Source organism: Daphnia pulex, chromosome 12 (assembly GCF_021134715.1).
Source record: "Daphnia pulex isolate KAP4 chromosome 12, ASM2113471v1".
In the NCBI taxonomy this organism is placed as follows: Eukaryota; Metazoa; Arthropoda; class Branchiopoda; order Diplostraca; family Daphniidae; genus Daphnia; species Daphnia pulex.
Genome location: NC_060028.1, coordinates 7832112 through 7844481, shown reverse-complemented (window position 1 = coordinate 7844481; position 12370 = coordinate 7832112). Strand labels below are relative to the sequence as shown.

Here is a 12370-nt window from a genome sequence, read left to right as displayed (position 1 = left end):
TTTTCAAGAAAGAAGATTTTACTACAAAATATGTTAACCGACACAAAATGTGGTTTGATACAATCTTTTTTTTTTATTCGAATTTTACAATGATAAAAGAAGAATGGAATTCCATGAATGCGGGAAAAGCGATTTGCATATTTTGGTTGTGTGTTCGACAAAAAAATAAATCGAATTGTATTGTTGTGAGCCAGTGACAGCTAGCTGCGCTGGATCAGCTTTGTCATGCGGATGCGGCAGATGACAATTGTTATTCATACGAGCAAATTTCTTTCTATTTTACTTTCATACCTTTCGCTTGTAGTCTCTGCACGAACGGAAAATTGATTCGCTTTTGTTCGTTTTCGCTACTCTCTCGTTAAAAATATTCAAGTACGATGAATAACTGTGGTATTTTTTTCCCAATTATCTTGACTGGTGGCATGATGTATTAGGCTGTTATCCAGCGACCTTGAGGAAGTATTTTCGTCGCATGTTTCGTCCATTTCCAACATTCATTCCTCAAATAGTACTTATCATTTTTTTTTCTTGTTTGTTTTAGGAGAGAAAATTGAGGAAAACATGGAATTGCTGCTGGCACGGGATGAACGCTCCGCTGTCGTCGCCGCTGCCGTCGCCGCTGCCCACTCTCTTGAGACCGCAAATGTTGGCTCCGCACTCGACCCGAATCAACAATCGGGCACCGCCACGCATCGCTCAAGTGTCCTTTGAGGCTATCCCGCTGGAGTTGGGCAACTCGGCCGGCAAACCCGGTCAATCGTTGCCTTTCGGTGTGCCGTTAAGGCCCCCCGTCTTCCCACCCAAACTGCCGCAGACTGGACAGAAGGTGCAGGGACTTCCATTCACCTCTGGTATCCCGTTTCCCATTCAGCTGTTTCCGCCCGTCTCGCCCAATCGGCCCTGGCCTCCTACGAACCCGCTCGTGTCCGAATCCCCTCTGCCCGCTCTCGTGACTTTGACCACCGAGAAAGCGTCGACCGTTCAAACGAATCCGAGTCCGTTACCCAACAACTTTCCTGCAATCAATTTGACCGAAACTCCAGCCATCCCACACATTATCGAACGACTTTATCAGTTTTTTTTTCCTGAAGACTCCAGTGTCCGACACCCTACGGTGGTTGCAGTTGTAACGACAGCAGCAACAATAACAAAAATAACAACGACAACAACACAGTTACCGCTACCGAAATCGACTACCATCCTAGTTCACGAGTAATCGTCGATCGATATCTCTTCTATAATGCAACCGTCCATCGAGGACGAAAGCTCGTCGAGCGGCCTTTTGCCGTTGGATGGCCCGTCTCTTGTTCCGCCTGTGATGTCTTCATCATTGCCTGCGATGCTTTACTCCTGTGATATCTCCTCCTTTTTGTCCGTCCTTCAAAGCTGGCCTACGCCGTCCACTGTGCCTCAATTGGAGGCCGGCACTCCTCCTAATGTCCTTCAACTGCCCGACAGTAACAGATACACGCCCCCACTGCCGTCTGGCCGTCCGGGTCAAGTCTTCCACGACGAATATTTGTCTCCGGCCAACGGTTACGGCGACGTTGACGTCATCACCAGCGACAACATTCAACCGCACGGAACCTACGGCGATACCTTCGAACTGGTCGTCACCGCTGCCCAGAATTTCGGCGGATCCTCGCAGCCCGTCAACAACGGAAGGCCTTACGTCATTCCGGTTGACATCGACAATGTTCACGGAGGCCTACAATCACCTGCTTCGGTGGAATCCGATGAATACGTTTCGATTGACGGCCGCAAAACATACTTTAATCTCTTTCCAACGGAAACAGTCGACGGGAACGAACCGATGGTCCAAGCGACCGCCATGCCAAAACCAGCACCGGTAAACTTTACTTTGATAAATCTTTTGTTTCATGGACTTTTGAATTTTCAACATATTTTTAATCGATCCACACACACATAGATGAGCAACAATAATGGATACGGTTACGCTTACCCGGACAGCCCTGTTGAGCCAGTTCGACCAGCAGCTCCGCCCAGGCCAAGTTATCCGGCAGCTGCAGCACCGAGGCCCAGCTATCCGAAACCAGCGGCACCGGTTGTTATCAACCGGCCAACTGCTTCACTTATTAGAAGACCGTCCACGACTCCCCTCAGGTATGTATTGATTCTTTGTTTGCAGCTGTATAAAAACAATGAAGAAAACAACTGTTTATTAACGCATCACGTTTCTCTTTCATAACAAGCCGGATCGACGCCTGCATCGTGGGAGACCCTAATGCCTGTTTAGAGCCCAACGAATCGTGCCAAGCCGAAGAAGATGGATCAGCTTGCTCTTGCAAACCGGGTTTTGGCCGGAAGAAATCCAGTGAGGTCTGCAAAGGTACATGTTAATCAATAAAACAACGGTATATTTACTGTTGAAAACATTCGATGCTAATGTTGATTGTTTTATAGGATTGACCGGTCTCCTGGTATCAATCAGACTAGATCGATTGGACAATCAGAGATTGGCCTGGTCATCCAGTTATTCGGATCCTTCCAGCCCTGACTATCAACAGTTGCAGTGGGAAGCCAACAAAGCCGTAATTATATCGCATTGATGACCTAACAGTAAAAGTTATGTCATAATTCTGACTTTTTTTTTTTTAATTGCAGATAAACTCGTTAATGGAGATGGCACCTTTGTCATCCCATTTTGTCTCTTCATCAGTCAACAAATTTTACGCCATTGGCAACAAAATCATCGTCAACGCGTCCGTCTTCTTGGATTCAAGTCCGGAAACGCAGAGCGTAACTGTTCGACCGACACTGCAGAGGCAGTTGTCCAACATCATCCAGCAACGGAACAACAATCTGGGCATCAGCAGATTATGGGTCGAGGGACCAAATCCCGTCCCAGTTATCCTATAATTTAAAACTTCTTAATCTAAAATGTGTATATGTACCCCCTATAATTAACGTGCTTATTTCTAATTATTTGTTTGCTCACAGATTTGAATGAATGCGGTGCTCCTGAATTGAACGATTGCAGCCCTAATGCTGAATGCATCAACAACCAAGGCAGTTTTTCGTGTGAATGTAAAGCCGGGTTCTCCGATCCCTACCCCAACGACCCCTTCCAGTCTGGCCGTCAGTGCAATTCGTGCACAAGAAGCTACTGCAACAATCGCGGCGAATGTCGAATTGAAAACGGCAGAAAAACTTGCTCGTAAAACCCGAATTTCTCCTTAAAGTTCTACTCGAAGGGAAAATCCCATTCTAATTACCTTGTTATTCTCATCATTTCAGTTGCCAAGGGAATTACAAAGGACAGACGTGCGAACTGGACGGAGAAGTCTTAGGCGTGGCCATCGGTGCCTCCGTGGCCGCTGTTATTATCATCGTCTTGACCTTGGTGTTGTTATGTATGTGGAGTCGCCGGTGGCGACAGAACCAGGAGAAAATGGTCGATCGAAGTGCCTACATGGAACAACTGAAGACAATGCCGTTCCCAGCCATCATGCAGGACCGCATCCGATGGGCTCAGTATGCGGAGGCCATGGCATCCGCTCACAATCTCTATGCGGTAAGTGAACGGAAGTGAAAACAAATTTACCTTCCATTTTCTGTTGCCTCATGATTGATGGACAAACATTGACTTGTTGACAATCAACACACAGACACCAATGCCTCCTCCTTACTTCTATCAAACCCCTTCGACCTTGCAATCCAACCCAGCTCCTTCGCTGGTTCAACACCCGACGTTGTCTCCTCCGCCGATCCCTCCCCGAAATAAAGTTCCCGTCCGTCAAGCGGCTTCTTTGCCCGTCGGCCTGGTCACTTCGACAGCCAGTCAGATGATCAACAATCTCCAAGAATTGGCTCGCAAAATAAGCCGCAAGAAGAAGTCTGCTCCTAGAGTGAGTAGAAGACCAGGAATCCGTCCCCTCTGACGCTTGACTCAAAAACTAGACGATTGCTTTTAATTCTAACACACCCCTTCTCCATCACGACTAACTCGGTGTTTTCGCTTTGCTGCTCGAGGCTTATATTTCCTGTTTTTTTTTCTCGTTTTGTGTATGTTGTGTGCGCGTGAATGTTGTTTTTTTCCGGCAGCCGCCCGATCCGGTCAATGTGAATCCGCATTTAGCCTTGATATCGCCAGCCTATGCGGTTGGAACGATGAACAGCGTCAGTCGCGCTAGTATGGCGCCCACGTTGCCTCTTGTGGGACAGTTTTACGGGTCTCGGTCGACTTGTGGTTCTGTTATCAGGTAAAATTCACTTTCCTTTGACACACACACACACACATAATAAAGCACGACGTCACGCTTTTCTCTTTTTGTTATAACATTTCGTATCATTGCTTTTGGGTGGGATGCTTTGTCATACCGTAGTTATGGTAAGAGAAGTGCACCGCCTCCGCCTCCCTCGAATCCTCCGCCAGCTTTGCAAGTGATGGAGACGAGCGAAGAGAGCGCCACCGAAAGTGATGCACCAATTGCACGGCCATTCCAAGTACCCAGACCACGTAGTCGCTCTTCTGCATTTGTGAGTGTTTTTTAAAGTGCTATTTTTAATTTTATTGAGAAATGAATTTAAACTTGATCATTTTACTCGTTTCCCCCCCATTTACACAGTCATCCAACAACATCTACTTCGAGGCGGATGCGCCCTCTACCAGCAATGATTTCTCCAACCAATCGCAAGTGTCGCTAAACACCTATCAACCCCAACGTCAGGGCCATCGCTACTATTATCGTTAATATCACAAGTTTTTAATCGGGGGTTTTGTTTCAAAAGAGTATGATGGGGTCTGTATAAATTAACCCGTATCAGTGTTAGCGGAAAACGCGTGTGATTTGTTTTGATTTAATTATCTGCAAGATCTGCAATAGATCTGAATCGATTTCCATTATTTGATTTCTCTTGTAGAAAAAAACTTAACTTTTTATGATTCTGTTTCAACCAGTGCATTCGATCTTGATAATAATTACATATTGTGAAAACTTGTTTTCTTGCATTTGTTTTTCGTCTACTATCCAGGACACCAATGTTTACGTTTTTACGGTCTACGCCAATGTTTTTTTTCCTACGAAGCATATCACCATACCATAAAAATATTGAAGAAGTGGTGGTAGTCCGTACATAGGTGATTGGCACGAATAACGTTAATTGCGGCTTGCGGGCTTCTTGCGCGGTCCCATTGGAGACAAATTTGAATTGCATTTTGAAATTGGTCGTATCAAACTATCAAAATAGTTTACGTTGATCTAATTAAAACGAGCTCGTTTCTCTTTGCAGAGAAATCATTTCTAAATTTATCATCATAGGCCTAGTCATCGAATCCCGGTGTCCTCATCCTCGTGAGAAGCCTTTTGCCGATTGCCTTTTCATAAGCTTTGCAATGGCTTTTTGTAAAACCGAACAAAACTCTCAACTTAGCTTCTTATAAGAACTTATAAATTCATCATTTCTACTTTACTCATCACATCTTCTCAACTCATTTCTGAGACGTCAACTTTACTAAATTAATTTATATTTTGTTGGTCATTACAAACTTAATAAGGACCATTTTTGAAAAAGCCGCCATCATTGTTTTTTTTTATAAGGCAACGCATCCTAGTAGAGAAATTTCGTACTGCTTTATTGAATCACGCTTGATTGTCGTCTGCGTCGCCTGCGTAGTGCGTAGGCCGTAGGCTACTACCATCGTTGGCATCGTATCTTTCGCACGTGGTTGACTGGTTGGAGCTGGACTGTAGGTAATGAACGAAAAACGACAGATCAGAAACTTTAGATTTCTTTGATCTTATGACTGTTTTATGGAGTATATTTGTTGTTTAGACAAAGTTCGCTTTTTTTCTCAATTGTGATTGCCTATCCTGTGCTACCTGGTGCTACCCATGAGTGTCCCTTTACCCTCCCTCCTAACGTATTTGAAAACAGTCGATGTCGTGCCCAAATTAAATTGGTGCAAGAAATTATGCATGTATGAAAGAAATGAGATGATACATGCACGCACACCACCAATCCAACAGCAGTAAGTCTTAAGCTTTTGGCTGGCTTTTGGTACAGTGCAGTGTGATTGTTGAATTGCCTCTTCTTTGTGAAGAATCCAGCGATGTAGAAAAAGTAATTAATGGAGTGAATTCAAACATTCAGTTAGAACAACACCTAACTACTTGAACTGCTCATGAATAATCCAACGTTGTAGAACAAGTGCTATGAAGGAAACTCCAACATTCAGTAACAGCAACCTAACTACGTAAACTGCCAGACACAATGTTTGACTTTGCCTGAATTAAGAAGAATTCCAATCTCCAGTCTATGTTGGGATTGACGTGGATAATAGTTCCACGTCAAAAAAAAAATCAATTTTAACAAAATTCCTTATTTCTCTTTTCAGACACTGGAATCTCTGGATCACGACCGAGGCGCAGATGCTGATTCATCGCATCAGAGGAGACACCTCAAATGTTACTTGTCGCACAAGTTCTCCATTACGGGTTTTGGCGAGTTAAGCAACCACACCATCATTGACACTAGAATCCAACTTACAACTTCACTGACGTCGTAACCGGATTCTTTGCCATTTGTAATCGGAATGATCAGGTGAGGGTAGTAAACGTTCACTTACATTTCCGCGTAACTTTCGATGACATCCTCGAAACTCTTAGCTGTACTCAAGGATAAAAATCAACCTGAAAATTTCTCTAGTTGTAGTTCGTAAATTTTGTTTTGACAAGCCCTTCCTAATCTTCGTTCGTACATGTGAAAACTGGTTTCACTCAAATTTAGGACAGGTGGAAGCTGTCAACAAGGCTTTAAAATCCGGTGAATTTTCAGCGATAATCATCGGGATTCATTTATTATCCATTTCAGGTTAGAAATCTTCATTAGATATTTCGCAAGAAAATGCTGTAAAGAGAATTATTTGACAGTAATTGTAGTAATTTTACTTTTGATTGTTTTGATCAAGGCCTACCGATATCATCGTCCACTGCCAGGAAAAGCATTTCAATCAAGAACAACGGTTAAAATCCTTGTGAAATGTCCTCTTTCTATGAGACCGAAACCGGAAAGCTGATGACCCTACAACAGTCCCACTTCTTTCTCTGGTATCCTTAGGTATTTTTAGAATCAACTAACTTTCTTCATTCATTACTTTCTTGTTTCTCTGCTTTATACAGGTGAAGTTACGTCGCATAGTATAGCCCGTGGTATAGCTGACTGGTCTACGAATGTAGGCCATGCCAAATTTCAAGAGGATCACAGATCTCTGGTCAAGTTATATGACAGCTCGACAGTTCAGGACCCTCTGCTCACTTCCGGTGTAGTTTCGGCGCAAAATATTAAGAAATGGTTGAGGTTTTGACACTAGATGGTTTTGTATATTGGCGAACAAATGAATGTCAAAAGTTATGTAGAGTAAAATGTAATAAGAGATGTATGGTGCAAAACTTCGTCTGTTGATCGCCCTTATTAAGTCATCGTTTGTCTGATGCCTTTGTCAATAATAGTGAAGTTGGAGCGGCAGCAGCAGCAGATCCTCAATAGTGGTCTCCAGTTCAACAGCAGCTGTCGATAATGGTCCTGGGTTTACGAACTTACTCGCCCGTTTAGTGCGTCGATTCGCCAATTATTTGTTTGGCCTTTTGTATAGCATCGAACTCCAACATCACTGCAATAAAATTAGGGCGCTCTTTTGTTGCCGGAGTGACGGAACGGAGTGTCCAAATATATCATATGGGGTAAAATTCCATTAAAACTATTTGTGGCTTTAATGTATTCGATTGTTTTGGATTTTACAGGAAATTGAGTCTGTATCAATAGTTCGCCCCCAGTCACTCCAGTTGAACAGATTGCGTCGCAGCCGGGAACTTCTTTTGGTTATTCCATGGAAATTGGTAGGTGCAAATGCTATTAATCTTGAAATTTCGTTTCTTACAGGCTAATTAGCTCTGTTAGTCAGCAGGAGATGGATGATTTTGGGAGAGGGATAGAAGAATTCTTTCAATAACTTCAGTTTGCAACTTTGTTTTGAGTGTGTTTAGGGATTGAGCTTTTGAGCCCTAGTAGATTTGGTAGTTCTAGGGGGATGTGGAGTGTAAGGGGATTGGTGAAGTTAGTGTTTTTTTCCATACTTCCATTTGACTTTACCATTTCAGTTCTCCTTTATTTTTTTCGTTGTAGTGAAGACAGTGTCTGTGGCCACTGGAATGCTTTAAAGATTTTCGTAAGAATTCATCAACTATCTTTCTTCCTCTAGATGACGCAAATGTGACATCACATCAGACACAATTTGTTTCGTAAAAAACCTTTCTGGGGTGTCTGTTTTTAAGGATGCCGGACATTTATTGGTCTTAAGCTGTGTCTTCATGATGAAAAGCTGCACATATTTTTGTTTCAAAACCCGTATGTTAATTGTTTAAACTACTAAGTACAAAGTACTAACCGCTTTTGAAAAAGCCTTGTGTAATTTGTTTTCTTTTTCAGAGGTACAAGCACCTGGTAGAGAAATTTCGTACTACTTTATGGAATCCCATTTCTGCTGTCGTCTGCTTCCTTCATTCAGTCCTTCACTCTTGGCTTTCACGGTTGATGTTGATTGTTGATAGTGGGAGATGTTCGGTACGTGTTCATTTCTGAATGTCTTCATAATTTCAAGTATCTCATCTTTTACTACATTTAAAGTTCTAAATTTTTGATGCTTTATTTATGGATTTTAAAACATCTTCCCAGTTGTGGGACTAGAGTAAATGTTCCATTATGGTAGTCTTGGGCTGGTCTTGGGGACACAATCAATAGGGATAGCTGGTGCTATCCCAAGTGAAACTACAGGAAAACTTCTTGAATTGGTAATTTGATTGATATTATTGGTTGTAACTTGGGAAATCTTGTGTTTTTTTTTTTTTTTTTATTTTTTATTTTGCATTCAATTGATAGTTGATCGCTACAGATTTAGTTAATGACTAGAGAGTAGACCCCTTTGCTTCTCTGTTGCAATTATGAGTTAAGACCATTATGGAAATGTGGATTACATTTGTTATTTTCAAGTTGGAAAACTTGACAACTACAAATTCCTTTGTAAGATTTATCAAGGTAATTCTGAGAGATTCTATAGTTTAACTTCATACTTCTGTCGTTTTGTTATGTCATATGAGATTCTGTTCCTTGTTAGTAACTTGTTTTTGTTTTTCAATAGCCAGGTGAAGTCTGCACTTCTTTGTTGCAGTCTAATGTGCGCATGGATTCGTTGCAGTCATCCAGTGAAAGGTGTGATTAAATTGAGCTGTTGCATGCAGTCTTTGGTGCTGATGCTGTCCTGGAGTGTGGGAGAGTCCCATGCTTCAAGTCTTCTGGGATCAGCCATATCTGAGTTGACGCTGGATCATGCTGCATTGTGGTTGCCGAAATGTTGGACATCTAGTAGAACTGCAAGAAGACTCCTTGAAATGGTAATTTGATAAAAATTATAGGTTCTAACTTGGGAAGTATCATGCTTGGACTACTATAATTGCTTACATTGTTTAATTTTAACATTTGGGGATTTCATCATGTCAACAGCTCTTTCCTTTGATCATATGTAAATTGAGTTATGGATTGTTTAAGGGGAATTGGTTAACAAGATAGGCAGATACTGTAGAAACATGTTTTTGTTTCGCTGCAGAGCACTACAAATTTCAAATGAATTGGTATTGAAATCTTAAATGAGTCATCTAGTTTCATGTAAATTTTTGTTTAAACTATAGTTATCAGATAGTGTTGCCATAGAATATATGGGTGAACTCCATTTGAAGTGATTTTTATTTTATACAAAATTTCCATTGATCAAACATAAATTTCATTTTGGTCATAGGTTTATGTTTACGTAGCAGTGATGTTGCTGTCCAATATGGCATGTTGTTGCAGCCTATACTGGTGAAAGATTTTTTGCATCGAGTTATGCTGTTGCTGTTCCTTGGTGCCGGACTGCTGGTGTTGTGCACAAAAGTTACATCCAGTTTTAATTGTTATTTGTGTCTATGCAGTTAACCGTTTATATGTTGAAAAGGAACAGAAAAGTTCCTTGGTGTTGAATCGCTGGTGTTGTGCTACATAAGTTACATCCAGTATTTTGTTTAATTGCTATTTGCGTCTATGAAGATAACCGTTTATATGTTGAGAATGAAAAAAATAGTAATTCGGGGAATTTTGACGTTGAACAAATAATAAACATGCCTTCGCGATTGGGAAACCAGCGAGGAGGAGATTGGGGGGAGGGGGGCAATTGATTTTCATTTCGTGGTTTGTTTTAATAACGTTGACATAAAATCCTTTGTCTATCACATCCATATACCTACCTATATAACAACATCTATTCCTCAAACCCCATAACATCCACCAACATCTATTCCTTAAACCCCATATCTTCCACCAACACCCATTTCTTGAACCCCATTTCCCCACAAATGTCAAATATCTATAATATGTAAAAATTACTGTTGAATAAATAAACCATCTATGTAATATGTTAACCTCATTTTTATTCTGGAACACTTACAAAATAAATAATTCATTAAACAGAGCGTCCGGTTTGAGACAATTTTTTTTGTGCGAGGCTTTTTAGCAAGCAATCCGCTACCCAATTTGACAAAAAGTGATAGTTTGTTTTCACGGAAATTTCGTCAGACGGTTACAAAATTTCTAATTCAACAATCTACTGTAGAAATTTGCATCTAGTCTACTGGTGCAAATTGCGATTCTGTAAACCTGATTAATTTAGGTGATGTGTTAAAAGCAATTGTGGGTTTTTTAACACATCTTCTAAATAATCAAGCTTAAAGAATCGCAATTTGCACCAGTAGACTAGATGAAAATTTCTACATCAGATTGTTGAATTAGAAATTTTGTAACCGTCTGACGAAATTTCCGTGAAGACAAACTATCACTTTTTGTCAAATTGGGTGGCGGATTGCTTACTAAAACTCGCACATGCAGTGTCGGCGTAGATCCAGGGAGATTACCTGGAAATGGAAGAGGAGAGAAGAGTGCGAGGCAAGTTTTACTGGGGAGCGATTAGTCATACTAGGCTTCTGGGTTAGACTCATGACCCTCTAAAAGTTTTCGTCGGATCATGCGCCTTCCAAGTCCCCGTTCGACCAGAGCCCTCCCCTCCTCCTGGTTTCACAGCGGGTGAGTGACCACCGGCGGGCGTTGGTTAGTGGCTAGTTAGGGAAATGGGGCCAAAGAAAGAAGGGAGCCCATGCAGACATGCACTTGTTTTATCTAACAACTACACAATTTTTCAGTCTTGAATGACAGCATTCTCTTGAATTATAGCATCACCAATGGATGAAGTCCATGATAAGTAGCGAAGGAGTTACCCTGTAGACAGAATGAACATTTATTAGTTTGAGAATAATTTTTCAACAATATTTGAGCGACAGAAAGCAATACCTCAAATCAAGCTTAAGAAAGTAAAAAGGGAGATTCAAGGGAAGCAGCCAACAGGTTACCAAACAAGGTAGTGTACATTGTTGACTGTCAGTCAGTGCTTTTTCTTCAACATGACTTTACTTAAAGTCTGTCATGCAAATTTAGAAACCTATAGGTTCAAACCTGTAAATAAAAAATAAGAAAATTAAGTCACCTTGATAATAATTTGTCATCAATGTGCTTGACAACTATGAAAATAAACTATCTAAAAGAATAAATTAAACAGTAATCAGTATACTGCAGTAGAAATCGTCTTATAACCATAGACATGAGTGCAGATCAATACTTTGAATACATATTAGACTGCATCAAAGAAAGTTCCTTGACATGACAAGTGAACTTACACTTAAACCACCAAACAGTTAGCCAAGGTTCTCTAGAAGATGGAATGAGAGATTTGTCCGTGATGGGGTTGGTGATCTCGCAAGTCCAATTCTTACAGCAGATAATTATAATGAATCCTAATAAAAGATGAGAAGATTGTATGTTTTTCAACAATACTGTAATAAAGCTAGTGTTGGTAGTTACCTGTGTCATTTCGATGGCACATTTTGAACAAAATAGTCAACGGTAGGCTACGTTTCCTCCTGTAAGTTGGTGAGAAACACTAAGGTTATCCAACATGTACAGGGAATAGAACACATCACCGACAAGTTACAAACGAAATTACTCGAATTAACCTATGTGTTTATTTGTAACTTTCGAAGAAAATAGCTGTAGCTGAAGATAGATTTAGACGAGCCGCCATAAGCCATTTGACAACACAATATTCCTTCACGCCATCTATTAGACACGTCCAAAACTCACTATCTACAGGACCGGCTTTAGATAGTCACAAAAGTCACAAAAGTAAATCAAAAAGACCTTTTCTGTTTGCTTTAGCTGGCAAGGAGTCTTTAGAATTGTGCAGAGAACAAAGCTCACTTGCTAGTTTTATGCA

At 41.1% G+C, this 12370-nt stretch overlaps 1 protein-coding gene and 1 long non-coding RNA gene across 16 annotated transcripts; both read left to right on the top strand.

Annotated features, from left to right (window-relative positions):
* Positions 1 to 558: 558 nt before the first annotated feature.
* Positions 559 to 4961, top strand: LOC124208663. Of its 4 annotated transcripts, XM_046606510.1 has the most exons (11): positions 579 to 1849; positions 1931 to 2124; positions 2214 to 2350; positions 2425 to 2552; positions 2626 to 2876; positions 2960 to 3178; positions 3259 to 3535; positions 3630 to 3869; positions 4066 to 4223; positions 4347 to 4500; positions 4590 to 4961. In XM_046606510.1, exons 1-11 carry the CDS (start codon positions 1241 to 1243, stop codon positions 4713 to 4715), a joined length of 2493 nt encoding a protein of 830 aa, XP_046462466.1. In that variant the 5' UTR covers positions 579 to 1240; the 3' UTR covers positions 4716 to 4961. The 4 variants fall into 4 exon arrangements, with proteins under 4 accessions (XP_046462467.1, XP_046462469.1, XP_046462468.1 ...); XM_046606511.1 differs by lacking the exon at positions 4347 to 4500 and having other exon boundaries at positions 559 to 1849; XM_046606512.1 differs by lacking the exon at positions 3630 to 3869 and having other exon boundaries at positions 575 to 1849.
* A 707-nt stretch (positions 4962 to 5668) lies between these two features.
* LOC124208828 lies at positions 5669 to 9410 on the top strand. Of its 12 annotated transcripts, none has more exons than XR_006880627.1 (11): positions 5722 to 5992; positions 6359 to 6564; positions 6751 to 6834; positions 6932 to 7080; positions 7143 to 7283; positions 7473 to 7703; positions 7764 to 7859; positions 8222 to 8367; positions 8449 to 8583; positions 8695 to 8810; positions 9158 to 9346. It is a non-coding gene; the product is annotated as an uncharacterized LOC124208828 (long non-coding RNA). The 12 variants fall into 12 exon arrangements; XR_006880626.1 differs by having other exon boundaries at positions 7143 to 7314; XR_006880623.1 differs by having other exon boundaries at positions 7143 to 7320.
* The last annotated feature ends 2960 nt before the right edge of the window (positions 9411 to 12370 follow it).